The sequence below is a fragment of the Pseudophryne corroboree genome, chromosome 3 (genome assembly GCF_028390025.1).
Source record: "Pseudophryne corroboree isolate aPseCor3 chromosome 3, aPseCor3.hap2, whole genome shotgun sequence".
NCBI lineage: Eukaryota > Metazoa > Chordata > Amphibia > Anura > Myobatrachidae > Pseudophryne > Pseudophryne corroboree.
The window spans coordinates 47,400,146-47,427,782 of NC_086446.1; the positions used below are offsets into that span (position 1 = coordinate 47,400,146).

A 27,637-nucleotide genomic window follows, 5' to 3' on the forward strand; every position below is an offset into this window, starting at 1 on the left:
AGACCACGTCCTCACGGCGAAGAGAAAATATACTCAACCATTATTATATATCCCTCATTAGTCACATGACAGCCAGTGTTACTATGGGGAGGGGCGGGGCCTTCTCAGCGTCTCTCTGTAGCGATGGTTACTGTCCCTGCTGCTTTGCTGCTTATTATCCTACTGACACGCCCACCCCGCAGCTGTCCCCTCCCGCTCACCCCACATCAGCCAATCGTCTGTCCAGGCTGTATGACAAACCCGCCCTCCCACTCTCACTATGGCTACAGCTTCCGCCCCATCCTGTTCATTTCTGTGAATGACGTACCTAAGAGCTAATCAGACGGCGGTGTTATCTTGTGTGCAGCGGCCATTTTCTCTGTAGTCCCTATACTCATAACATCTTGAAGTGACGCAGCATAGGGGGCGGAGTTAGGGAGTCCTCAGTCGCCATTTTGGAGATCCTCATTAATGCACGAGGTAACTTATTCTATAGCTATATCATGTGGTATTATTATTATTATATAGGGGATATATGAGGGGGAACACACTGATATGTGGTATTATTATATAGGGGAGAGGGGACCGTACAGTGATATATGAGGGGGAATAACACAGCCCCCGGCACACACTGATATGTGGTATTATTATATAGGGGAGAGGGGACTGTATAGTGATATATGAGGGGAATAACACAGCTCCTGGCACACACTGATATGTGGTATTATTATTATTATATAGGGGATATATGAGGGGGAACACACTGATATGATGTGGTATTATTATATAGGGGAGAGGGGACTGCACAGTGATATATGAGGGGGAATAACACAGCTCCCGGCACACACTGATATGTGGTATTATTATTTCTCTGACGTCCTAAGTGGATGCTGGGGACTCCGTCAGGACCATGGGGAATAGCGGCTCCGCAGGAGACAGGGCACAAAATTAAAAGTTTGACCACTAGGTGGTGTGCACTGGCTCCTCCCCCTATGACCCTCCTCCAAGCCTCAGTTAGATTTTTGCGCCCGGCCGAGAAGGGTGCAATCTAGGTGGCTCTCCTAAAGAGCTGCTTAGAGTAAAAGTTTGTTAGGTTTTTTATTTTCAGTGAGTCCTGCTGGCAACAGGCTCACTGCAACGCGGGACTAAGGGGAGAAGAAGCGAACTCACCTGCGTGCAGGATGGATTGGGCTTCTTAGGCTACTGGACACTAGCTCCAGAGGGACGATCACAGGTACAGCCTGGATGGGTCACCGGAGCCGCGCCGCCGGCCCACTTACAGATGCTGAAGAGAAGAAGAGGTCCAGAAATCGGCGGCTGAAGACTTCCCAGTCTTCTTAAGGTAGCGCACAGCACTGCAGCTGTGTGCCATTGCTCTCAGCACACTTCACACCGCGGTCACTGAGGGTGCAGGGCGCTGGGGGGGGCGCCCTGGGCAGCAATGAGAATACCTATACTGGCTAAAAATACATCACATATAGCCCCTGGGCTATATGGATGTATTTAACCTCTGCCAGGATTACAGAAAAACCCGGGAGAAGAGCCCGCCGAAAAGGGGGTGGGGCCTATCTCCTCAGCACACAGCGCCATTTTTCCCACACAGCTCCGCTGGTAGGAAGGCTCCCAGGCTCTCCCCTGCACTGCAAAAACTACAGAAACAGGGTAAAATCAGAGAGGGGGGGGCACTTATTTGGCGATATTCATAATATTTAAGCTGCTATAAGGGGAACACACTTATTTAAGGTTGTCCCTATATATTTATAGCGCTTGGGTGTGTGCTGGCAAACTCTCCCTCTGTCTCCCCAAAGGGCTAGTGGGGTCCTGTCTTCTATCAGAGCATTCCCTGTGTGTCTGCTGTGTGTCGGTACGTGTGTGTCGACATGTTTGAGGACGATGTTGGTGTGGAGGCGGAGCAATTGCCTGTAGTGGTGATGTCACCCCCTAGGGAGTCGACACCGGAATGGATGGCTTTGTTTATGGAATTACGTGATAGTGTCGGCACGCTGCAAAAGTCGGTTGACGACATGAGACGGCCGGCAAACCAATTAGTACCTGTCCAGGCGTCTCAGACACCGTCAGGGGCTTTAAAACGCCCATTACCTCAGTCGGTCGATACGGACACGGACACTGACTCCAGTGTCGACGGTGAAGAAATAAACGTATTTTCCAGTAGGGCCACACGTTACATGATCACGGCAATGAAGGAGGCTTTACATATTTCTGATACTGCAAGTACCACAAAAAGGGGTATTATGTGGGGTGTGAAAAAACTACCTGTAGTATTTCCTGAATCAGATGAATTGAATGAAGTGTGTGATGAAGCGTGGGTTACCCCCGATAAAAAACTGCTAATTTCAAAGAAGTTATTGGCATTATACCCTTTCCCGCCAGAGGTTAGGGCGCGCTGGGAAACACCCCCTAGGGTAGATAAGGCGCTCACACGCTTATCAAAACAAGTGGCGTTACCGTCCCCAGAAACGGCCGCTCTCAAAGACCCAGCTGATAGGAGGCTGGAAAATACCCTAAAAAGTATATACACACATACTGGTGTTATACTGCGACCAGCTATCGCATCAGCATGGATGTGCAGTGCTGGGGTGGCTTGGTCGGAGTCACTGACTGAAAATATTGATACACTGGATAGGGACAGTATTTTATTGACTATAGAACATTTAAAGGATGCATTTCTTTATATGCGAGATGCACAGAGGGATATTTGCACTCTGGCATCAAGGGTAAGTGCGCTGTCCATCTCTGCCAGAAGAAGTTTATGGACGCGACAGTGGTCAGGTGATGCGGATTCCAAGCGGCATATGGAAGTATTGCCGTATAAAGGGGAGGAGTTATTTGGGGTCGGTCTATCGGACTTGGTGGCCACGGCAACAGCCGGAAAATCCACCTTTTTACCTCAGGTCACCTCCCAGCAGAAAAAGACACCGTCTTTTCAGCCGCAGCCCTTTCGTTCCCATAAGAACAAGCGGGCAAAAGGCCATTCATATCTGCCACGAGGCAAAGGAAAGGGTAAGAGACTGCAGCAAGCAGCTCCCTCTCAGGAGCAGAAGCCCTCCCCCGCTTCTGCAAAGTCCTCAGCATGACGCTGGGGCCTTACAAGCGGACTCAGGTGCGGTGGGGGGTCGCCTCAAGAATTTCAGCGCGCAGTGGGCTCACTCGCAAGTGGACCCCTGGATCCTGCAGGTAGTATCTCAGGGTTACAGGTTGGAATTCGAGACGTCTCCCCCTCGCCGGTTCCTGAAGTCTGCTTTACCAACGTCTACTTCCGACAGGGAGACGGTATTGGAAGCCATTCACAAGCTATATTCTCAGCAGGTGATAGTCAAGGTACCCCTCCTACAACAAGGAAAGGGGTATTATTCCACGCTGTTTGTGGTACCGAAGCCGGACGTCTCGGTAAGACCTATTCTAAATCTGAAGTCTTTGAACATGTACATACAAAAGTTCAAGTTCAAGATGGAGTCACTCAGAGCAGTGATAGCGAATCTGGAAGAAGGGGACTTTATGGTGTCCTTGGACATCAAGGATGCTTACCTCCATGTCCCAATCTGCCCTTCACACCAAGGGTACCTCAGGTTCGTGGTACAAAACTGTCATTATCAGTTTCAGACGCTGCCGTTTGGATTGTCCACGGCTCCACGGGTCTTTACCAAGGTAATGGCCGAAATGATGATTCTTCTTCGAAGAAAAGGCGTATTAATTATCCCTTACTTGGACGATCTCCTGATAAGGGCAAGATCCAGAGAACAGTTAGAGGCCGGTGTAGCACTGACTCAAGTAGTGCTGCAACAGCACGGGTGGATTCTACATTTTCCAAAATCCCAGCTGAGCCCGACGACACGTCTGCTGTTCCTAGGGATGATTCTGGACACTGTTCAGAAAAAGGTGTTTCTTCCGGAGGAGAAAGCCAGGGAGTTATCCGAACTTGTCAGGAACCTCCTAAAACCAGGAAAAGTGTCTGTGCATCAATGCACAAGAGTCCTGGGAAAAATGGTGGCTTCTTACGAAGCGATTCCATTCGGCAGATTCCACGCACAAATTTTTCAGTGGGATCTGCTGGACAAATGGTCCGGATCGCATCTGCAGATGCATCAGCGGATAACCCTGTCTCCGAGGACAAGGGTGTCTCTTCTGTGGTGGTTGCAGAGTGCTCATCTGTTAGAGGGCCGCAGATTCGGCATACAGGACTGGGTCCTGGTGACCATGGATGCCAGTCTGAGAGGCTGGGGAGCAGTCACACAGGGAAGAAACTTCCAGGGCGTGTGGTCAAGCCTGGAGAAGTCTCTTCACATAAATATACTGGAGCTAAGAGCGATCTACAACGCTCTAAGCCTGGCAAAACCTCTGCTTCAGGGTCAGCCGGTGTTGATCCAGTCGGACAACATCACGGCAGTCGCCCACGTAAACAGACAGGGCGGCACAAGAAGCAGGTGGGCAATGGCAGAAGCTGCGAGGATTCTTCGCTGGGCGGAAAATCATGTGATAGCACTGTCAGCAGTGTTCATTCCGGGAATGGACAACTGGGAAGCAGACTTCCTCAGCAGACACGACCTTCACCCGGGAGAGTGGGGACTTCATCCAGAAGTCTTCCACATGCTTGCGATCCGTTGGGAAAAACCAATGGTGGACATGATGGCGTCCCGCCTCAACAAAAAACTGGACAGGTATTGCGCCAGGTCAAGAGATCCTCAGGCAATAGCGGTGGACGCCCTGGTAACACCGTGGGTGTTCCGGTCAGTGTATGTGTTCCCTCCTCTGCCTCTCATACCCAAGGTACTGAGAATTATACGGCAAAGGGGAGTAAGAACGATACTCGTGGCTCCGGATTGGCCAAGAAGGACTTGGTACCCGGAACTTCAGGAGATGCTCACGGAAGATCCGTGGCCCCTACCCCTAAGAAGGGACCTGCTTCAGCAGGGACCGTGTCTATTCCAAGACTTACCGCGGCTGCGTTTGATGGCATGGCGGTTGAACGCCGGATCCTGAAGGAAAAAGGCATTCCGGAAGAAGTCATTCCTACCCTGATTAAAGCCAGGAAGGAAGTGACCGCACAGCATTATCACCGCATTTGGAGAAAATATGTTGCGTGGTGTGAGGCCAGGAGGGCCCCGACGGAGGAATTTCAACTGGGTCGATTCCTACATTTCCTGCAAACAGGATTGTCTATGGGCCTCAAATTGGGGTCCATTAAGGTTCAAATTTCGGCCCTGTCGATTTTCTTCCAGAAAGAATTGGCTTCAGTTCCTGAAGTCCAGACTTTTTGTCAAAGGAGTACTACATATACAGCCCCCGGTTGTGCCTCCAGTGGCACCGTGGGATCTCAATGTAGTTTTGGAATTCCTCAAATCCCATTGGTTTGAGCCACTTAAATCGGTGGATTTGAAATATCTTACATGGAAAGTGACCATGCTACTGGCCCTGGCTTCGGCCAGGAGAGTGTCAGAATTGGCGGCTTTATCGTACAAAAGCCCATATCTTATTTTCCATTCGGACAGGGCAGAACTGCGGACGCGTCCTCAGTTTCTCCCTAAGGTGGTATCAGCGTTTCACCTGAACCAACCGATTGTGGTGCCTGCGGCTTGGAGGACTCCAAGTTGTTGGACGTTGTCAGAGCCTTAAAAATATATATTTCAAGGACGGCTGGAGTCAGAAAATCTGACTCGCTGTTTATACTGTATGCACCCAACAAGCTGTGTGCTCCTGCGTCTAAGCAGACGATTGCTCGTTGGATTTGTAGCACAATTCAACTTGCGCATTCTGTGGCAGGCTTGCCACAGCCAAAATCTGTAAATGCCCACTCCACAAGGAAGGTGGGCTCATCTTGGGCGGCTGCCCGAGGGGTCTCGGCATTACAACTTTGCCGAGCAGCTACGTGGTCAGGGGAGAACATGTTTGTAAAATTCGACAAATTTGATACCCTGGCTAAGGAGGACCTGGAGTTCTCTCATTCGGTGCTGCAGAGTCATCCGCACTCTCCCGCCCGTTTGGGAGCTTTGGTATAATCCCCATGGTCCTGATGGAGTCCCCAGCATCCACTTAGGACGTCAGAGAAAATAAGAATTTACTTACCGATAATTCTATTTCTCGTAGTCCGTAGTGGATGCTGGGCGCCCATCCCAAGTGCGGATTGTCTGCAATACTTGTACATAGTTATTGTTACAAAAATCGGGTTATTATTGTTGGAAGCCATCTTTTCAGAGGCTCCTCTGTTATCATGCTGTTAACTGGATTCAGATCACAGGTTGTACGGTGTGATTGGTGTGGCTGGTATGAGTCTTACCCGGGATTCAAAATCCTTCCTTATTGTGTACGCTCGTCCGGGCACAGTATCCTAACTGAGGCTTGGAGGAGGGTCATAGGGGGAGGAGCCAGTGCACACCACCTAGTGGTCAAACTTTTAATTTTGTGCCCTGTCTCCTGCGGAGCCGCTATTCCCCATGGTCCTGACGGAGTCCCCAGCATCCACTACGGACTACGTGAAATAGAATTATCGGTAAGTAAATTCTTATTATAGGGGAGAGGGGACCGTACAGTGATATATGAGGGGAATAACACAGCTCCCGGCACACACTGATATGTGGTATTATTATATAGGGGAGAGGGGACCGTACAGTGATATATGAGGGGGAATAACACAGCTCCCAGCACACACTGATATGTGGTATTATTATATAGGGGAGAGGTAACCGTACAGTGATATATGAGGGGGAATAACACAGCTCCTGCACACACTGATATGTGGTATTATTATATAGGGGAGAGGGGACCGTACAGTGATATATGAGGGGAATAACACAGCTCCCGTCACACACTGATATGTGGTATTATTATATAGGGAAGAGGTAACCGTACAGTGATATATGAGGGGAATAACACAGCTCCCGGCACACACTGATATGTGGTATTATTATTATATAGGGGAGAGGGGACTGTACAGTGATATATGAGGGGGAATAACACAGCCCCCGGCACACACTGATATGTGGTATTATTATATAGGGGAGAGGGGACCGTACAGTGATATATGAGGGGGAATAACACAGCTCCCGGCACACACTGATATGTGGTATTATTATATAGGGAAGAGGTAACCGTACAGTGATATATGAGGGGAATAACACAGCTCCCGGCACACACTGATATGTGGTATTATTATTATATAGGGGAGAGGGGACAGTACAGTGATATATGAGGGGAATAACACAGCCCCCGGCACACACTGATATGTGGTATTATTATATAGGGGAGAGGGGACCGTACAGTGATATATGAGGGGAATAACACAGCCCCCGGCACACACTGATATGTGGTATTATTATATAGGGGAGAGGGGACTGTACAGTGAGAGGAGATGCGGAAGTGGCTGCACCACATCAAAGCCCCAGCAGCATCACAGTCCCATTTGCAGCTCACCAGTGCGTCTGGGTAACAACATATAGCACTGGTAACACAGAAAACAACCAGGCAGTAGAAGTTCCAGCTTGAGGTAAGTACCTGTAAGTATACATTGCCTGTGCCTGAGCTGTTTATTGAGAATCCACAGCCTGTAATTGCGGTTGTGATTGGGACAGACAATATCAGACATGTGGCATAGAAATTATGGGTGACAGGCGACAGACAATACATGCTGCTGTACCTGCGTTTGCATGTGACTGAGAAATAGGCCCAGGTTGTGTTATTAGGACGGTGGGTGCTCAGGCAGATATACATACAGTACCCAGAGGGATTTGGGGCTATTTATAGATTTTCCTCATGTTTAGTTGTTTACATTTATCATTTACTAGCACAAACCCACAGTGTTATCCTAGTCACTATCTTATAGGGACCCGCAGTGCTATCCTAGTCACTATCTTACAGGTACCCGTAGTGCTATCCTACCCACTATCTTACAGGGACCCGCAGCGCTATCCTACCCACTATCTTACAGGGACCCGCAGCGCTATCCAACCCACTATCTTACAGGTACCCGTAGTGCTATCCTACCCACTATCTTACAGGGACCCATAGTGCTATCCTACCCACTATCTTACAGGGACCGGTAGCGCTATCCTACCCACTATCTTACAGGTACCCGTAGTGCTATCCTACCCACTATCTTACAGGGACCAGTAGCGCTATCCTACCCACTATCTTACGGGGACCCGCAGCGCTATCCTATCCCCTATCTTACAGGAACCTGCAGTGCTATCCTACCCACAATCTTACAGGGACCCGTAGCGCCATCCTACCCACTATCTTACAGGGACCCGCAGTGCTATCCTACCCACTATCTTACAGGGACCCACAGTGCTATCATACCCGCTATCTTACAGGGACCCGCAGTGCTATCCTACCCACTATCTTACAGGGATCCGTAGCGCCATCCTACCCACTATCTTACAGGGACCCGCAGTGCTATCCTACCCACTATCTTACAGGGACCCGTAGCTCCATCCTACCCACTTTCTTACAAGGACCCGCAGCGAAACCATACCCGCTATCTTACAGGGACACTAAGCGCTCTCCTATCATAGTCACATGCTATAATTGGATCCTATAAGACTAAGCCACTGAGCCTCCCCCCAAGAGCTCAGGCTGCAGCATGGAACCTGCAGTGAGTACCTCAGGAAGATTAGCTGTGTTGGGTGGAGAACAGAGGGCGTTTGTCAGGCGTCCATAAAGGATGACTCCGATATGTCTCTGTCCCAGCCCTGTGTTATCCCATAAGTTTGTTTGCCTACAGCTGGCCAGCTCTAGCCCTGGTAGTCCGGCCATGTCTCCTGGTGACGCGGTGCAATGATAGGGGACAGTCGCTGTACTAATAACACACATCTGGCTATATCTAATTACAGGTGATAATACACAGTCATACAGCAATATATGATGAGTGCTCAGGGTGTTCTGAGCGGCGTGTAGCCAAGTGAATGGCGTGGGCACTGCCCCAACATCACCCTATTCCTCTACTCCGGCACTCCAGACACAGGCAACAGATCACCACTATAATAAGCGGTAGGAATTACATGTACAGTGTAAACTGGATGTCAGTAATCCTGTATGTAACAGTATATTGCAGTCACGTATCCTCTCCTGACCTACACATCTGATATATTCCTCAGGTGCCGGACAGCGGAAAGGATTAGAACCAGTAACTCAGACGCACACAGAGGCCGGTGACAGAAGGCGATGATGGAGAATGGCCGGGACCCCACGTCACTGGGTAAGAGGAGGCGTAATCACAGTCCTAAGGAAGGGTCGTCCTAATATTACACAGTAAGAGATACTAGCATGCTTAGACTTGTTATTTCTCTTATGTCCTAGAGGATACTGGGAATCCATTTACTACCATGGGGTAAAGATGGGTCCACTAGGAGCCATGGGCACTTAAAGAATTTGATAGTGTGTGTTGGCTCCTCCCTCTATGCCCCTCCTACCAGACTCAGTTTAGAAAATGTGCCCAGAGGAGGCGGTCACGCTTATGGAAGCTCCTGAAGAGTTTTCTGCATTTATTTTATTTTCTCTGGGGGGCAGGGGGTCCTCTTCAGACAGCCAAGTTTAACGGCAAAGCCAGAGGTGGTTCTACAGCCACCAGAAGTGCTAGAGGTAAACCACGCAAACCAGCAACTGCCGGTTCTCAGGAACAGAGTTCAGTATCTTCTTCCTCAAAGCCGTCAGCATGACGGTGGACCGCTATGCCTGGAAGACTGGCAGATGGAAGCCCGGTTGAAAATCTTCAGTCACATCTGGACAAGTTTGTTCCAGGATCCCTGGGTCATAGATCTTTTCTCCTTACGTCCTAGAGGATGCTGGGGATGCTTCAAGAGCCATGGGTTATAGACGGAATCCGCAGGAGACATGGGCACACTATAAGACTTTGATTGGGTGTGAACTGGCTCCTCCCTCTATGCCCCTCCTCCAGACTCCAGTTAGATTCTGTGCCCAGTGAGACTGGATGCACACAGAGGAGTTCTCCAGAGTTTCTCAGAAAAATACTTAGTTTAGGTTTGTTATTTTCATAGAGACCTGCTGGCAACAGGCTCCCTGCATCGTGGGACTGAGGGGAGAGAAGCAGACCTACTTCTCTGAGTTCAAGGGCTCTGCTTCTTAGGCTACTGGACACCATTAGCTCCAGAGGGTCCGATCACTTGGTGCGCCTAGTTGGTTGTTCCCGGAGCCGCGCCGTCACCCCCCCTCGCAAAGCCAGAAAAAAGAAGCCGGGTGAGTATAGGAAGATCAGAAAACTTCAGTGACGGCAGAAGACGGCTTTTGAGGTACCGCGCTGCGCGCCATGCTCCCACACATAACACGGCACTACAGGGTGCAGGGCACAGGGGGGACGCCATGGGCAGCATAGGACCCTCAAATAGCACTGGCAGCTGGATAAACAGTGCCTAGACACTAATTACCGACCCCCGCCAGTATTAATATGTATTTTAAGCAGGATTGAAGCGCGCCATTAGGGGGGCGTGGCTTAGCCCTCATAGCTCTGGCCAGCGCCATTTTCTCTTCACAGAAGCTTCAGAGACGCTGAGCCTGGCCTCCCACACTGCTGTACAAGTAACAGGGTGCAAAACGGGGGGGGGGGGGGGGGTGGCACAATAGATTTGGTGCTAATTACTTGTATATAAAAGCGCTAACAGGTCTGAGCAGTCTTTTACTTCCTTCAGTACCGGGATAGTCGCTGGGTTGTGAGATGGCAGGACTCCCTCTGTGTCTCTCTAACAGGCTTTGTTGTGGGTCTGTCTCCTATAGCCCCAGTGTGGTTGTGGTTGTCTGTACGTGCGTGTCGACATGTCTGAGGCTGAGTGCTCTACCCAGGAGGAGGCTGGAGTGGGGACAGAAAATAATGTGAGAGTGACCGTGTCGGCACCGCCGACGGATGGTTGGGTAAATATGTTGAGTGTTTTGAATGCAAATGTGACTCGTTTGATTAAGAGATTTGATAAATCTGAGTCTAAGAACCAGACATGGAGGAAATCCATGGAGGATGCTTTGTCACAAACTCCGACCCCTTCGGGGTCACAGAAATGTCCATATACCCAGATAGCAGATACAGATACCGACACGGAATCTGATTCCAGTGTCGACTATAGGCTTGGAAGAAATCCGTAGAGGATGTGTTGTTAAAAGTCCAGACCCCCTCGGGGTCACAAAAACGTTCATTTACCCAGCTGGCAGACACGGATACCGACACGGACACCTACTCAAGTGTCAACTATAGTGATGCCATATTAAATCCAAAACTGGCTAAGAGCATTCAGTACATGATTGTGGTGATAAAAGAAGTGTTGCATATAACAGAGGACCCTGCTGTTCCTGATACCAGGGTCTGTATGTATAAAGGTAAGAAACCTGTGGTAACGTTTCCTCCCTCTCAGAAACTGAACACTCTCTTTTTGAAAAGGCTTGGGAAAGTCCTGACAAGAAGATACAGGTTCCCAAAAGAATTCCAGTGGCGTATCCGTTTCCATTTGGGGACAGGGAAAAGTGGGAGTCAACCCCCACGGTAGACAAAGCTTATCGCGTCTGTCCAAAAAGGTGGCGCTTCCGTCTCCTGACACGGCAGCCCTAAAGGAACCTGCGGATCGTAAGCAGGAAAATACACTAAAATCCATTTATGTCACTACGGGTTCACTACTCAGGCCTGCCGTTGCTGCGGCATGGGTGAGTCGCGCTATTGAAAAGTGGACAGATAACTTGTCATCTGAGATGGATACCCTAGACAGGGATAACGTGCTTTTGACTCTGGGTCATATCAGGGACGCTGCTGTATATTTAAAAGAAGCTGTAAGGGATATTGGCCTTTTGGGATCAATGGCGAATGCCATGGCTGTTTCAGCAAGAAGAGCATTGTGGATTCATCAATGGAATGTTACCGATTAACGGTAGTGTCCTGTTTGGCGATGGCCTCACTGACCTGGAGTCTACGGCTACCGCGGGTAAGTCGTCATTTCTCTGACGTCCTAGTGGATGCTGGGTACTCCGTAAGGACCATGGGGTATAGACGGGCTCCGCAGGAGACTGGGCACTCTAAAAGAAAGATTAGGTATTATATCTGGTGTGCACTGGCTCCTCCCTCTATGCCCCTCCTCCAGACCTCAGTTAGTATCTGTGCCCGGCCAGAGCTGGATGCACTCTAGGGGCTCTCCTGAGCTTCCTAGAAAGAAAGTATTTGTTAGATTTTTTATTTTCAGTGAGATCTGCTGGCAACAGACTCACTGCTTCGTGGGACTTAGGGGAGAGAAGCGAACCTACCTGCTTGCAGCTAACTTGGGCTTCTAAGGCTACTGGACACCATTAGCTCCAGAGGGATCGAACACAGGTCCAGCCTCGGTCGTCCGGTCCCGGAGCCGCACCGCCGTCCCCCTTGCAGAGCCAGAAGCAAGAAGATGTTCCTGAAAATCGGCGGCAGAAGACTTCGGTCTTCATTAAGGTAGCGCACAGCACTGCAGCTGTGCGCCATTGCTCCCACAGCACACCACACGCTACGGTCACTGGTGGGTGCAGGGCGATGGGGGGGGGGGCGCCCTGGGCAGCAATTAGATTACCTTTTGGCAATAAAAACACACATAATACAGTCTAGCACTGTATATGTGTAAAAAACCCCGCCATTAAACTACATAAAAGGACAGAAGCCCGCCGCTGAGGGGGCCGGGCCCTCTTCCTCAGCACACAGGCGCCATGTTTTCTTCACAGCTCCGCTGGAAGGAAGCTCCCCAGGCTCTCCTCTGCAGTATCATGGTACACAAAGGGTGGAAAGAGAGGGGGGGCACATAAATTTAGGCGCAAAAATTGTATATACAGCAGCTACTGGGTAAACACTGAGTTAGAGTGTAATCCCTGGGTTATATAGCGCTGGGGTGTGTGCTGGCATACTCTCTCTCTGTCTCTCCAAAGGGCCTTGTGGGGGAACTGTCTTCAAATAGAGCATCCCCTGTGTGTGTGGTGTGTCGGTACGCGTGTGTCGACATGTCTGAGGTAAAACGCTCCTCTAATGAGGTGATAGAGCGGATATGTGTGTGGGAGGGTGTCTCCGTCGACAACGCCGACACCTGTTTGGATATGTGTAAGTGCTGAGGTAAACTTATTGCACAAAAGGTTAGGGAACAGAAAGGAAATCTACCCTGGTCTGTCCCTGTGTCACAGAGACCTTCAGAGTCTCATAATGCTCACTATCCAAATTGACAAACACTGGTATCGACACGGAGTTTAACTCCACTGTCGACTATGATAATGCAAAGTTACAGCCAAGAGGGCTAAAAAAATATTCAATATATGATTATTGGAATAAAAGATGATTTGCATATCACTGATGACTCATCTGTCCCTGACACGAGAGTACACATGTTAAGGGGAAGAATGCTGAGGTAAATTTCCCTCCTCTCATGAGGAAAAAGAGCGGGAAACTCCAGACAAGAGACGGCAGCTTCCCAAAAGAGAATTCTCAGGTTGTATCCTTTTCCCACTAGGGCCAGGATGTGTTGAGAATCTTCCCCTTGGGTGTCCTGTTTGCACTAGCTATTCTCAGGGATCCTGCAGATAGTGTGCACATTATATTAGACTACCCAGACCGGCGATTGTGTCGGCATGGGTTTATAGCGCTGTGGCAGCGTGGACAGGTACCTTATCAGCAGAGATTGAGACCCTAGTATGCATATAAATATATTAAGATGCTGTCTTAAGTGATAGATATATATATAATTATAAAGCATGCCCAAAGGGACATGAGTATACTGGTTCCTAGAGTCTAAGCTATGTCGATTTCTGCTTGACGTGTCCTGTAGAATATATATTGGACAGATGATGCCGACTTAAGAGGCATATGGAAGGCTGAGGATTGAGTGGAGAAAGGTTCTCGGGCCTGGTCTCCACAGCTATAGTGGGTAATTCTGCTAGTTTGCCCTATATTCCTGCACAGCCTAGGAAAGCACGACATTATTAAATGCAGCTTTCGAATAAAGAAACAAGAAAGTCTGAGGTGCATTATTTCTTGTGAGAGCCGGGGGCAGAGGAAAAGAAGCTGTACAACACAGCTAGTCCCCAGGAACAGAAGTCCTCCCCGGCCTCTACAAAAATCCACCGCATGTCGCTGGGGCTCCATAGGCGGAGCTAGGCCCGGTGGGGACACACCTTCGTAAGTTCAGCCACAAGTGGGTACACTCCCTGTTAGATCACTGGGCAATAGAAATTGTGTCACAGGATTACAGGCTGGACTGTGAGAAGATGCATCCTCACCGATGGCCCGGCGGGCTTCGCTCCAAGAGAGGGAGCCAGTGTTAACTGCAATTCACAACTTGTATCTTCAACAGGTGGTGGTCAAGGGTCCACTCCTTAAACAAGAGGGTGTTATTATTCGACCGTGTTGTAATCCCGAAACCAGACGGTTCGGTTAGACCTATATTTAATTAAAATCCCTGAACATATACCTGAAAAGGTTCAAGTTCAAGATGGAATCGCTAAGAGCGGTCATTGCAAGCCTGAAAAGGGGGAGACTTTATCGTGAATCGGGACATAAGGGATGCATACCTTCAGGTCCCCATTTACCCACCTCATCAGGCGTACCTCAGAATTGCGGTACGGGATTGTCATTATCAATTTCACCAAGGTATTGGCGGATATGATGGTGCTCATGCGGAAGCAAGGTGTCACTATTATCACATACTTGGATGATCTTATCATAAAAACGAGATCAAGAGAGCAGTTGCTGGACAGCGTATCACTTACTCTGGAAGTGAAACGGCAACACGACTGGATTCTATATATTCCGAAGTCGCAGTTGGTTCCTACAGCTCATCTGCCTCGCTTAGGCATGATCCTAGACACAGACCAGAAGAGGGTTTATCTCCCGATAGAGAGAGCTCAGGAGCTCATGACACTGGTCAGGACGATTTGAAAACCAAAACCGGTGTCAGTGCATCACTGCACTCGAGTCCTGGGAAGGATGGTGGCATCATACGAGGCCATCCCCTTCGGCAGGTTCCATGCGAGGACCTTCAAATGGGACTTACTGGACAAGTGGTCCAGATCACATCTTCAGATGCATCGGTTAATCACCCTATTCCCTAGGGCCAGGGTGTCTCTCCTGTGGTGGCTGCGGAGTGCTCACCTTCTCGAGGGCCGCATATTCGGCATTCAGGACTGGGTCCTGGTTACCACGGATGCAAGCCTCCGAGGGTGGGGGGCAGTTACACAGGGAAGAAATTTCCAAGGTTTGTGGTCAAGTTAACAGACTTGCCTTCACATCAATATCCTGGAACTATTGGGCCATATACAACGCCCTAAGTCAAGCGGAGATCCTACTTCGCGACCAACCAGTTCTGATCCAATCAGACCGGAGGGGCTCATGTAAACCGCCAAGGCGGCACAAGGAGCAGGGTGGCGAGGGTAGAAGCCACCAGAATTTTTCGCTGGGCGGAGAATCAAATAAGCGCACTGTCAGCAGTGTTCATTCCGGGAGCGACCTCCACCCGGGAGAGTGGGGACTTCATCAGGAAGTCTTCACGCAGTTTGCAAATTGATGGGAACTGCCTCAGGTGGACTTGATGGCGTCTCACCTCAATAAAAAGCAAAAAAAGGTTTTACGCCAGGTCAAGGGACTCTCAGGAGATAGCTGTGGTCGCACTAGTAACACCGTGGGTGTTCCAGTCGGTCTAGGTATTCCCTCCTCTTCCTCTAATACCCAAGGGCTGAGAATTGTAATAAAAGGAGGAGGGAGAACAATATTCTTTGCTCCGGATTGGCCAAGAAGAACTTGGTACCCAGAACTACAAGAAATGATCTCAGAGGACCCATGGCCTCTGCCGCTCCGACAGGACCTGCTGCTGCAGGGGCCCTGTCTGTTCCAAGACTTACCGCGGCTGCGTTTGACGGCATGGCGGTTGAACGCCAGATCCTAATGGAAAAAGGCATTCCAGATGAAGTCATTCCTACGCTGATAGAAGCTAGGAAGGATGTGACAGCAAAACATTATCACCGCATATGGCGAAAATATGTTGCTTGGTGTGAGGCCAGGAAGGCCCCAACAGAGGAATTTCAGCTGGGTCGTTTTCTGCACTTCCTACAGTCAGGAGTGACTATGGGCCTCAAATTGGGATCCATTAAGGTCCAGATTTCGGCCCTGTCTATTTTCTTACAAAAAGAACTGGTTTCACTGCCTGAGGTTCAGACGTTTGTTAAGGGAGTGCTGCATATTCAGCCCCCTTTTGTGCCCCCAGTGGCACCTTGGGATCTCAATGTTGTGTTGGATTTCCTTAATCACATTGGTTTGAGCCACTTCAGACTGTGGATTTAAAATATCTCACGTGGAAAGTGGTCATGCTTTTGGCCTTGGCTTCGGCTAGGCGTGTGTCAGAATTGGCGGCTTTGTCCTGTAAAAGCCCCTATCTGATCTTTCATATGGACAGAGCAGAATTGAGGACGCGTCCCCAATTCCTCCCTAAGGTGGTATCAGCGTTTCATTTGAACCAAACTATTGTGGTGCCTGCGGCTACTCGGGACTTGGAGGCTTCCAAGTTGCTGGACGTAGTCAGGGCCCTGAAAATCTATGTTTCCAGGACGACTGGAGTCAGAAAGACTGACTCGCTGTTTATCCTGTATGCACCCAACAAGTTGGGTGCTCCTGCTTCTAAGCAGACTATTGCTCGCTGGATCTGCTCCACGATTCAACTTGCACATTCTGCGGCTGGACTGCCGCATCCTAAATCAGTGAAAGCCCACTCCACGAGGAAGGTGGGCGGCTGCCCGAGGGGTCTCGGCTTTACAACTTTGCCGAGCTGCTACTTGGTCGGGTTCAAACACTTTTGCAAAATTCTACAAGTTTGATACCCTGGCTGAGGACCTTGAGTTTGCTCATTCGGTGCTGCAGAGTCATCCGCACTCTCCCGCCCGTTTGGGAGCTTTGGTATAATCCCCATGGTCCTTACGGAGTACCCAGCATCCACTAGGACGAAAGAATTTACTCACCGGTAATTCTATTTCTCGTAGTCCGTAGTGGATGCTGGGAGCCCGTCCCAAGTGCGGACTCTCTGCAATACATGTATATAGTTATTGCTTAACTAAAGGGTTATTGTTATGAGCCATCTTTGACTGAGGCTCAGTTATTGTTCATACTGTTAACTGGGTATAGTTATCACAAGTTGTACGGTGTGATTGGTGTGGCTGGTATGAGTCTTACCCTGGATTCCAAATCCTTTCCTAGTAATGTCAGCTCTTCCGGGCACAGTTTTCCTAACTGAGGTCTGGAGTAGGGGCATAGAAGGAGGAGCCAGTGCACACCAGATATAGTACCTAATATTTCTTTTAGAGTGCCCAGTCTCCTGCGGAGCCCGTCTATACCCCATGGTCCTTACGGAGTACCCAGCATCCACTACGGACTACGAGAAATACAATTACCGGTGAGTAAATTCTTATTTTTACCTTATCTTCCTGCGCAAGCGAAGAAAACGCTCCACTATCAGATGCAGTCTTTTCAGCCCAATAAATTAAAAAAAGGACGAGGGTCCTCCTTCCTTGCTGCGAGAGGAAGGGGAAAAAGGTCACAGGCTGTGGCAAGTTCCCAAGAGAAGAAGTCCTCTCCGGCTTCTACCAAATCCACCGCATGACGCTGGCTCTCCTCTGCGGGAGTCCGCACCGGTGGGAGCACGTCTCAGACTTTTCAGTCAGGTCTGGGTGCACTCGGACCTGGATCCTTGGATATTAGAAATAGTAACCCAAGGGTACAGATTGGAGTTTCAAGACGTGCCCCCTCACCGTTTTTTCAAATCGTCCTTGCCAGCTTCTCTTCTAGAAAGGGAGGTAGTATGCGCTGCGATACTAAAGTTGTGTCAAAATCAACTAATTGTCACGGTACCCCCGTCACAGCAGGGAGAAGGCTTTTATTCAAGCCTGTTCATGGTCCCGAAGCCGGATGGCTCAGTCAGACCGATTCTGAACCTAAAATCCGTCAATTTCTTTCTAAAAAAATTCAAATTCAAGATGGAATCTCTTCGAGCAGTGATCTCCACTCTGGAGAAGGGGGATTTTATGGTGTCGTCGACATAAAGGATGCCTACTTACACGTCCCCATGTTCAGGATTGTCATTACCAATTTCAGACGTTGCCGTTTGGTCTGTCCACGGCTCCGAGGATTTTCACGAAAGTAATGGCGGAAATGATGGTTCTCCTGTGCAAGCAGGGAATCACAATTATCCCGTACTTGGACGATCTCCTCATAAAGGAGAGATCCAAGGAGCAATTGCTGAAAAATGTTGCCCTTTCACTGACATGGTTGGCTCCTAATCTTGCCAAAATCACAGTTGGTTCCGACGACACGGCTGTTGTTCCTGGGTATGATTCTGGATACAGAATTGCAGAGCGTTTTTCTTCCAGTGGAAAAGGCTCTGGAAATACAGAACATGGTAAAACAGATTCTGAAACCAGCAAAGGTGTGGCAGGTTCCATGCTAGGGTGTTTCAGTGGGACCTATTGGACAAGTGTCCGTGTCTCACCTGGACATGCACCGGAAAATAATCCTATCTTCCAGGACCAGAATCTCCCTTCTTTGGTGGCTGCACAGTTCTCACCTTCTGGAGGGACGCAGGTTCGGGATTCAGGATTGGATCCTGGTGACAACAGATGCAAGCCTCCGAGGCTCGGGAGCAGTCACACCGGGGAGAATTTTTCAGGAAAAGTGGTCAAGCCAGGAAGCTTGTCTGCACATAAACATTCTGGAATTAAGGGCCATTTACATCGGCATTCTGCAAGCAGAACATCATCTTGGAGGTCTCCTAGTCTTGATTCAGTCAGACAACGTAACAGCAGTGGCGTACATAAACCGCCAGGACGGAACAAGGAGCAGAGCGGCGATGGCCGGGGCCACGAAGATTCTTCGCTGGGCGGAAAGACATGCCAGCGCTCTGTCACCAGTCTTCATTCCAGGAGTGGACAACTGGGAAGCAGACTTCCTCAGCAAACACAATCTCCATCCAGGATAGTGGGGTCTTCATCAAGAGATCTTTGCAGAAGTGACAAGTCGTTGGGGAATTCCTCAAGTAGACATTGTTGAATTCTCCTTGTGAGGATAACTAATTTTACCATCTTGTTGCTGTTTGGGTTGTTAGGTAAAATTAATGAATTGAAAATGGATTTATAAAAATCAATTATTATTTATTCAATGGGCCACGCCCGTATACAGGGAAGAGAGACATCCTCTCTTCCTGTGTCAAATCATTTTAACAACAACATACACGTATCAACAATGAGTTTTATATAATACAAAGTAACGCCCCTTTTGGTATATTCCTCCCCTATGATTTCATACCTCAGGAATACAATGTTAGGCAATGGAGTTATGCAATATTGGGACAATTATCAAGAATACTAAAATGATACTCGTGATCGTCAACTGTGTCCATATTAGGAATTACATCTGGACTCTGAGCTTTTAGAAAGTGCGTATGTGGAATTAATACTCAGCCAACAAAGTTGTTTTTCTCTCAGGGTGTGTATAAAGTTCAAGATGAATTTGCTATATCATCTAGCTAGAATCAAAATGGATTCTGTTATGCTTTCATATTATACTAGTGAATATGAGAACCCTTTGCTTATTGGATGTATACATAATATACGTACTATCCCGTAGTGCACACACATAACTGTTAGGCCTTCAGCAGGTTGTCTCAGTCACAGTATTCGACAGCTCCACCCTTTGATCAGGGACATTACCCATGTGCCCTGTCATCTCAGGAGAATTTCTGGGAACGTATAGTTCGCTAATAATCATTTCATGTAGTATTGCTATTCTGCATTTGACAGTAGTCTTCTAAATACAACATAGGCCGCACCTGTATGCGGTGAACATCAAATGAATGTCTATAATCACATCGGGGTCGTCAAAAAAATAAACCTCATCACAGAATACATCATCACATACAATCACATACAATATATTTAAAAAACATTTTCCTAATCCTGAAAATTGAATACTAGGATTTAAACATTTATCTTTTCCAGTCCATATCATAATGCCTTGGTTAAAGTTCTTTTATATCATGGACCTCCTTTATATACTTGGCATTACACGTATCAGGATCCGTAATGTCTTTGGTCAAATAAGCACAGCAGTGAGCTCAAAGTGCTGTTTCCGGAAATCAACAATATCCTCCAATTTGTGGTATTAAAAAATGTAGAACAATATGGTATCGTAATAGTTCATGTCCAATGTCCTGGAATCATCACAAATGTCCACAGTTCTTGAATATCCACTTCGAGGTTTTATTGATACTCTGGTGGCAGGAACATGTCTCCTGATTACTGAGTCAATTACTCTTTTTAGGAATAGTTCATCCTGCAAGAAAACTTTTCTCAAGTTAATATATGTTTTTGTATAAAATTGCTAAATCAATCTTCTTAAATAACAAACATTTTTTTAGAATTAATAGGTAAACAATTATATATCATATCCTAAGGACATGGTGACAACTACCATTCCCCGTTATGTATGATATCTTCTTTTAACCTTTGAATCTACTCCTAGTAAAATACATATTACATCATAAACCTTAATGAACATCATATGTAACCATTACTATATATATATATACCTAACTCATTATATCTAGCACATCTAGAAACCTTAGGTTAGTATATTGTAACAATCCTTTCACATTCCCTTAAATCAACCTTTTCTATCTACATAAGATCATTTTTTATTTTTTTTTATTTTTTTATTATTGACCTATTTTATTTCCACTAACTGAAATACACCCGATATGTGTAGCTAATATTATCACCAGTGGTTATTTCTTGAGATACTGTTGTATCTATACACATGTACCGTGTTTCACAATTATCACGACTCTATAAAGTTTTGGTAATCACATCAAATGTAACTTGCATAGAGAACTTTGGCCTGCTATTATACATTATACCTTATAATAGTCTTAAATAATGATTAGCAATACACTTTATATAGCTGCAGTACTTAAAATCTTTCCAACAATTAATGGTATTGCTGGACTGGATACTCCTCAGAATAATATCCTAAATTATTTAACTTATCCATGCATTAATCTATACATCTGTCTTCAAATGGAGTATAATACTCACAACCACGTTTTTCAAAGTGTGTGTTCGTTACACCGGTCATAAATCCCTCTGGATTTCCTGCTTAGAAAAGAAAAGAGGAAGGAAGGGTCTTATTGAAATAATTCCCATCCACAATAATGAATGAGTACTCATACCTACACCACACGTTTGCTCGCTCTCTCTTCAAAGAAAAATAAATAAATTAAGTCCTAATGCTGTTATAAATAACGTCGCTCCCGTATACTTTCAAAAATATTAAAAGTTCTGTAGGATATTAGCTTATAAGCACATAGTCTATTATCAATGATCATAATCATCTCTATCTTGATTGAAGGGTTCATTCAAATACAACTCTGTGGTAGTAACAGTAGTAACAGTCTCTGTATTGTATCTCCATACAATTGTTTTTAGTGTTAGGTTCCTTTAAGCTCTGGTCTCTGACCTTTTCATTTCATTGCAAGCTCATGGATCTAGGTGTCCTTCTTCTGCAGCCTTTGCAACGGCTGTATCAGAGTCAGCGGTACTTGCCAAGGACCATCCTATGCGATCTGTAATGGAACCAAAACATAAGCAACTTCTCACCATAACACCGTCTTCACTCTCTTAGTGATTGTCCTGTGCCGGACTGTGTGTTTTCGTGTTGGTTAAATATCTTTCCAAGGTTCTTGCAGCTTTTGATATTCTTGTAACTGTTTAAATAATTTGTGTGACACATTTGAATCGTCAAATCATTTTGTAGTTTTGAATCAGTCTCTGGATAATATATCTTTGCAGGATAACATATCTTTGCTGGATTCCAAAAAGAATAACAAAAAAATTATATAGAAGAGAGACTAAGCAGAGGCTTAGGTGTAATTCTACCACTATTGAACCAACGATTGGACCATGCCATGATTCAAATTCTGCCTTTCCTGTCTCTTTTGTAGATTAATAATGCTTAATTCTTTAAACTTTCCTTGTCACATTATGACTTTTTATTCTCATCATTACACATATTAAACACAAAATATTTTTCAAACTCCTATAAACTCTTTCTATCAGTAAAGAAACTTTACTGTCTTTTGAAACAATAGCTCACACCTCTGGCCTTATTATTCATTTCTCAAATAACCCCTTAACACCCGTTACACATACTATAGTTCCTTTTTTTTTTTTTTTTTGCATTACACTATGTTGTATTAAAACAATGTTGTTTTTAATCAACCCAACCATCTGCAGTAAACATGCTATAGCTTTCTTTATCACCATCACGATCCCTCTTATTATCACATAAATTATTTTGGTCCCATGCCAAAACACAATGTACACTTCTTCATTAAACTTCATCCCACTATAGAAAGCTTGTGAATCTATTTCATGACATTTCCCCTTAATGAAAATTGGCAACAACACGTTATTATTAATAATACTAATTCACTAATTCACCATCCCATTATCCCCTATGGATGCTCGAGAAATTATTCTCCTGTTAATCAGTTTTTTTTTTTTTTTTTCAATTCCTTTAAATGCAATGTAAAATGCGATGTAATCATTATAATTGTCTTACTCATCCACATTATATTCCTTATACTCCCCACTTTTGGGGGTGAGGAAGACAAGTATGCAGCTGTATCTAAGTTGTGGTGGATCCTGTGAATCGGGAAACACTCTGAGCTGGGCATCACTATGCCACCAGAGGAAACCCTACCAGGATAGGTTCTTGGACAGGGGAATCGGGTGATCAGTGAAGCAAGTAAAAGGACTGATACGCTGAATAAACCATCTGCGGTGGTGCCTAGGCTATTTTCAGCCTCGGACCCATGTTACTTCTTTAAGCTAGCCCAACGCAATCCCATTATATGGTGAGAGATTTACATCTATCACACGGTCACTTTAACTGGTCCAGATTCACCCATGCACTTTATGTATGTAGTATGTCAGTGAGTTTATGTGTCCTAATAAACACATTTTTCATGGAACAAATCATTTGTTACAATTTCCCTGTTGGTTCATATATCCCCTATTGAGTGAAGGGATATATCTTTAAATCTGAAATCTCTCCGTAAGCTACACTATTGCATTTTATATTTAAGTTGTATACTGTCAGAGGTAAAATGTACACATCATATACTATCTACTGCTTAACCTCAGTATTAAACCTATATACTCAGTATTAAACATATATGTTCTTGCTTATGCATAAGTGGATGATTTGGCTCTGACTGTGTATCCATAATGTTTTATTCATGATAAAGTGTAATATTGTATTACCTTCTATAATTTCTTTGGTTATGAACTTGAATGTATGCTTATAGCATTTAAAAAAATTACTGTATCTAGAGATATATCATCTGGTCATACATATCTATCTATTAATAAATGTATACCAAGGCTCCACCCTCTAAGGGTTTTAACTATCTTTGGCCTAGCGCCAAATAATGTCTAGGTAGTTAACTATGTCAGCACACCGTTGACTTTTGTCTTGCGCCACCTTGTGGTCTTTTCTGTAAAAAAACACAACTGTTTAGTATCTGACACCAATACTTCAAATAATTTATAGCACAAAGGTATATCATCCACATACTGGTTACATTTCTCATCATATCATTCAGACTGGCCAGTCCACACAAACTGTACGTTTCTCATGCACACCCATCCCTTCCTGTGCTTCTAAGCAAACTTTTCTTGGACTGTGTCCATCCCATGGATGTTTTGGCACATATACATATTCACTGAAAAATCACTTACAAAACTGAACAACGCTCCTGCTCACATTTCTATCTGTATAACTATTCTATACAATCATATCCCCACACTTCCTGGCTACGGAACCTGGTTCATCACCGCATATTGTGCAGTCCACTAAGAACTTTTGCAATGTATTATATCGATGCCTATACAATGAGATGGATTTTAGCAAGCATATTTTTTTTTTTTTACCTCACGAACCCAGGGTAAGTGATATATAGATATGCTGTGCATCCAACTTAATCTGTTCCTACTTTATTCTTCCTGGAATCTTTAGAAATACCCAGGGTAACTTTTACATTAGGATTCTTCCAAATAACTTTGAAGAATTGTCTAAAAGTATGTTAATACTGGAATCGTAGTGATTAATTGCTTGTTGCAATCTTTGATTTACATATACATTAAAGAATGCGTATTCCTTTATCTTTTCCTATGATTTTAGCTGCTGTTTTTACTGCTTTTCCCCGTCTAGTTCACCAGAGTTAGGGCGTTGTCTTCTTGACTGTCTGCCAGATGCAAATCTGTTAGCGTTAACGCTGTTAGCGCTGACATCTCTAGCCCATATCTGTTGCTGGGATTTTTTTGTTCTTATATTTTCTGATTACAGTTATGCTGTAGAAAGAAATTGGCAGCATTTTCTACAGGTTATCTGGTAAAGATATTAGTTTTTCTCTAACGTCCTAAGTGGATGCTGGGGACTCCGTAAGGACCATGGGGAATAGCGGCTCCGCAGGAGACTGGGCACATCTAAAGAAAGCTTTAGGACTATCTGGTGTGCACTGGCTCCTCCCCCTATGACCCTCCTCCAAGCCTCAGTTAGATCTCTGTGCCCGAACGAGAAGGGTGCACACTAGGGGCTCTCCTGAGCTTCTTAGTGAAAGTTTTAGTTTAGGTTTTTTATTTTCAGTGAGACCTGCTGGCAACAGGCTCACTGCATCGAGGGACTAAGGGGAGAAGAAGCGAACTCACCTGCGTGCAGAGTGGATTGGGCTTCTTAGGCTACTGGACATTAGCTCCAGAGGGACGATCACAGGCCCAGCCATGGATGGGTCCCAGAGCCGCGCCGCCGGCCCCCTTACAGAGCCAGAAGACAGAAGAGGTCCGGAAAATCGGCGGCAGAAGACATCCTGTCTTCACCAAGGTAGCGCACAGCACTGCAGCTGTGCGCCATTGCTCCTCAGCACACTTCACACTTCGGTCACTGAGGGTGCAGGGCGCTAGGGGGGGGCGCCCTGAGCAGCAATAAAAACACCTTGGCTGGCGAAAATACATCACATATAGCCCCCAGGGCTATATGGATGAATTTTAACCCCTGCCAGAATCCATAAAAAAGCAGGAGAAAAGTCCGCGAAAAAGGGGCGGAGACTATCTCCTCAGCACACTGGCGCCATTTTCCCTCACAGCTCAGTTGGAGGGAAGCTCCCCTGGCTCTCCCCTGCAGTCACTACACTACAGAAAGGGTTAAAAAAGAGAGGGGGGCACTAATTAGGCGCAGTATTAACAATACAGCAGCTATAAGGGGAAAAACACTTATATAAGGTTATCCCTGTATATATATAGCGCTTTGGTGTGTGCTGGCAAACTCTCCCTCTGTCTCCCCAAAGGGCTAGTGGGGTCCTGTCCTCTATCAGAGCATTCCCTGTGTGTGTGCTGTATGTCGGTACGTTTGTGTCGACATGTATGAGGAGAAAAATGATGTGGAGACGGAGCAGATTGCCTGTAATAGTGATGTCACCCCCTAGGGGGTCGACACCTGAGTGGATGAACTGTTGGAAGGAATTACGTGACAGTGTCAGCTCTGTATAAAAGACAGTGGTTGACATGAGACAGCCGGCTACTCAGCTTGTGCCTGTCCAGACGTCTCACAGGCCGTCAGGGGCTCTAAAGCGCCCGTTACCTCAGATGGCAGATATAGACGCCGACACGGATACTGACTCCAGTGTCGACGGTGAAGAGACAAATGTGACTTCCAGTAGGGCCACACGTTACATGATTGAGGCAATGAAAAATGTTTTACACATTTCTGATAATACGAGTACCACCAAAAAGGGGTATTATGTTCGGTGAGGAAAAACTACCTGTAGTTTTCCTGAATCTGAGAAATTAAATGAGGTGTGTGATGATGCGTGGTTTTCCCCCGATAACAACTGATAATTTCTAAAATGTTATTGGCATTATATCCTTTCCCGCCAGAGGTTAGGGTGCGTTGGGAAACACCCCCTAGGGTGGATAAAGCGCTCACACGCTTGTAAGGGCTCTACCCTCTCCTGAGATGGCCGCCCTTAAGGATCCTGCTGATAGAAAGCAGGAGGGTATCCTAAAATGTATTTACACACATACTGGTGTTATACTGCGACCAGCAATCGCCTCAGCCTGGATGTGCAGTGCTGGGTTGGCGTGGTCGGATTCCCTGACTGAAAATATTGATACCCTAGATAGGGACAGTATATTTTTGCCTATAGAGCATTTAAAAGATGCATTTCTATATATGCGTGATGCACAGCGGAATATTTGCCGACTGGCATCAAGTCTAAGTGCGTTGTCCATTTCTACCAGTAGAGGGTTATGGACACGTCAGTGGTCAGGTGATGCGTATTCCAAACGGCATTTGGAAGTATTGCCTTAATAAGGGGAGGAGTTATTTGGGGTCGGTCTTTCAGACCTGGTGGCCACGGCAACAGCTGGGAAATCCACGTTTGTACCCCAGGTCGCCTCTCAACATGAGAAGACGCCGTATTATCAGGTGCAGTCTTTTCGTGGACAAGCGGGCAAAATGTTCCTCATTTCTGCCCCGTGACAGAGGGAGAGGAAAAAGGCTGCAGAAATCAGCCAGTTCCCAGGAACAGAAACCCTCTCCCGCCTCTGCCAAGCCCTCAGTATGACGCTGGGGCTTTACAAGCAGAATCAGGCACGGTGGGGGGCCCGTCTCAATGAATTTCAGCGCGCAGTGGGCTCACTCGCAAGTAGACCCCTGGATCCTTCAGGTGATATCTCAGGGGTACAAATTAGAATTCGAGACGTCTCCCCCTCGCCGTTTTCCTAAAGTCGGCTTTACCGATGTCTCCTTCTGACAGGGAGACAGTTTTGGAAGCCATTCACAAGCTGTATTCCCAGCAGGTGATAATCAAGGTACCCCTCCTGCAACAGGGAACGGGGTATTATTCCACACTGTTGTGGTACCGAAGCCGGACGGCTCGGTGAGACCGATTCTAAATCTAAAATCTTTGAACACTTACATACAGAGGTTCAAATTCAAGATTGAGTCACTCAGAGCAGTGATTGCGAACCTGGAAGAAGGGGACTACATGATGTCTCGGGACATCAAGGATGCTTACCTTCATGTCAAAATTTACCCTTCTCACCAAGGGTACCTCAGGTTTATGGTACAGAACTGTCACTATCAGTTCAGACGCTGCCGTATGGATGGTCCACGGCACCCCGGGTCTTTACCAAGGTAATGGCCGAAATGATGATATTCCTTCGAAGGAAGGGAATTTTAGTTATCCCTTACTTGGACGATTCCCTGATAAGGGTAAGATCCAGGGAACAGTTGGAGGTCGGTGTAGCACTATCTCAGGTAGTGTTGCGGCAGCACGATTGGATTCTCAATATTCCAAAATCGCAGCTGGTTCCGACGACTTGTCTTCTGTTCCTAGGGATGATCCTAGACACAGTCCAGAAAAAGGTGTTTCTCCCGGAGGGGAAAGACAGGGAGTTATCCGAGCTAGTCAGGAACCTCCTAAAACCGAGCCAAGTCTCAGTGCATCAATGCACAAGGGTTCTGGGTAAAATGGTGGCTTCCTACGAAGCAATCCCATTCGGCAGATTCCACGCAAGAACTTTCCAGTGGGACCTGCTGGACAAATGGTCCGGGTCGCAT

At 46.6% G+C, this 27,637-nt stretch overlaps 1 protein-coding gene across 2 annotated transcripts in view; it reads left to right on the plus strand.

Annotated features, from left to right (window-relative positions):
- Positions 1-216: 216 nt before the first annotated feature.
- Positions 217-27,637, plus strand: part of LOC135054678 (oocyte zinc finger protein XlCOF6-like) — a 58,668-nt gene continuing 31,247 nt past the window's right edge. Inside the window, exons 1-4 of one of the 2 annotated variants that reach the window (XM_063957931.1) lie at positions 218-459; positions 7,315-7,477; positions 8,823-8,979; positions 9,087-9,187. In XM_063957931.1, coding sequence (XP_063814001.1) covers positions 9,154-9,187 — 34 coding nt within the window. In that variant the 5' untranslated portion in view covers positions 218-459; positions 7,315-7,477; positions 8,823-8,979; positions 9,087-9,153. Of the gene's footprint in view, positions 460-7,314; positions 7,478-8,822; positions 8,980-9,086; positions 9,188-27,637 lie in introns of both variants that reach the window. The other variant, XM_063957932.1, reaches the window with a different exon arrangement.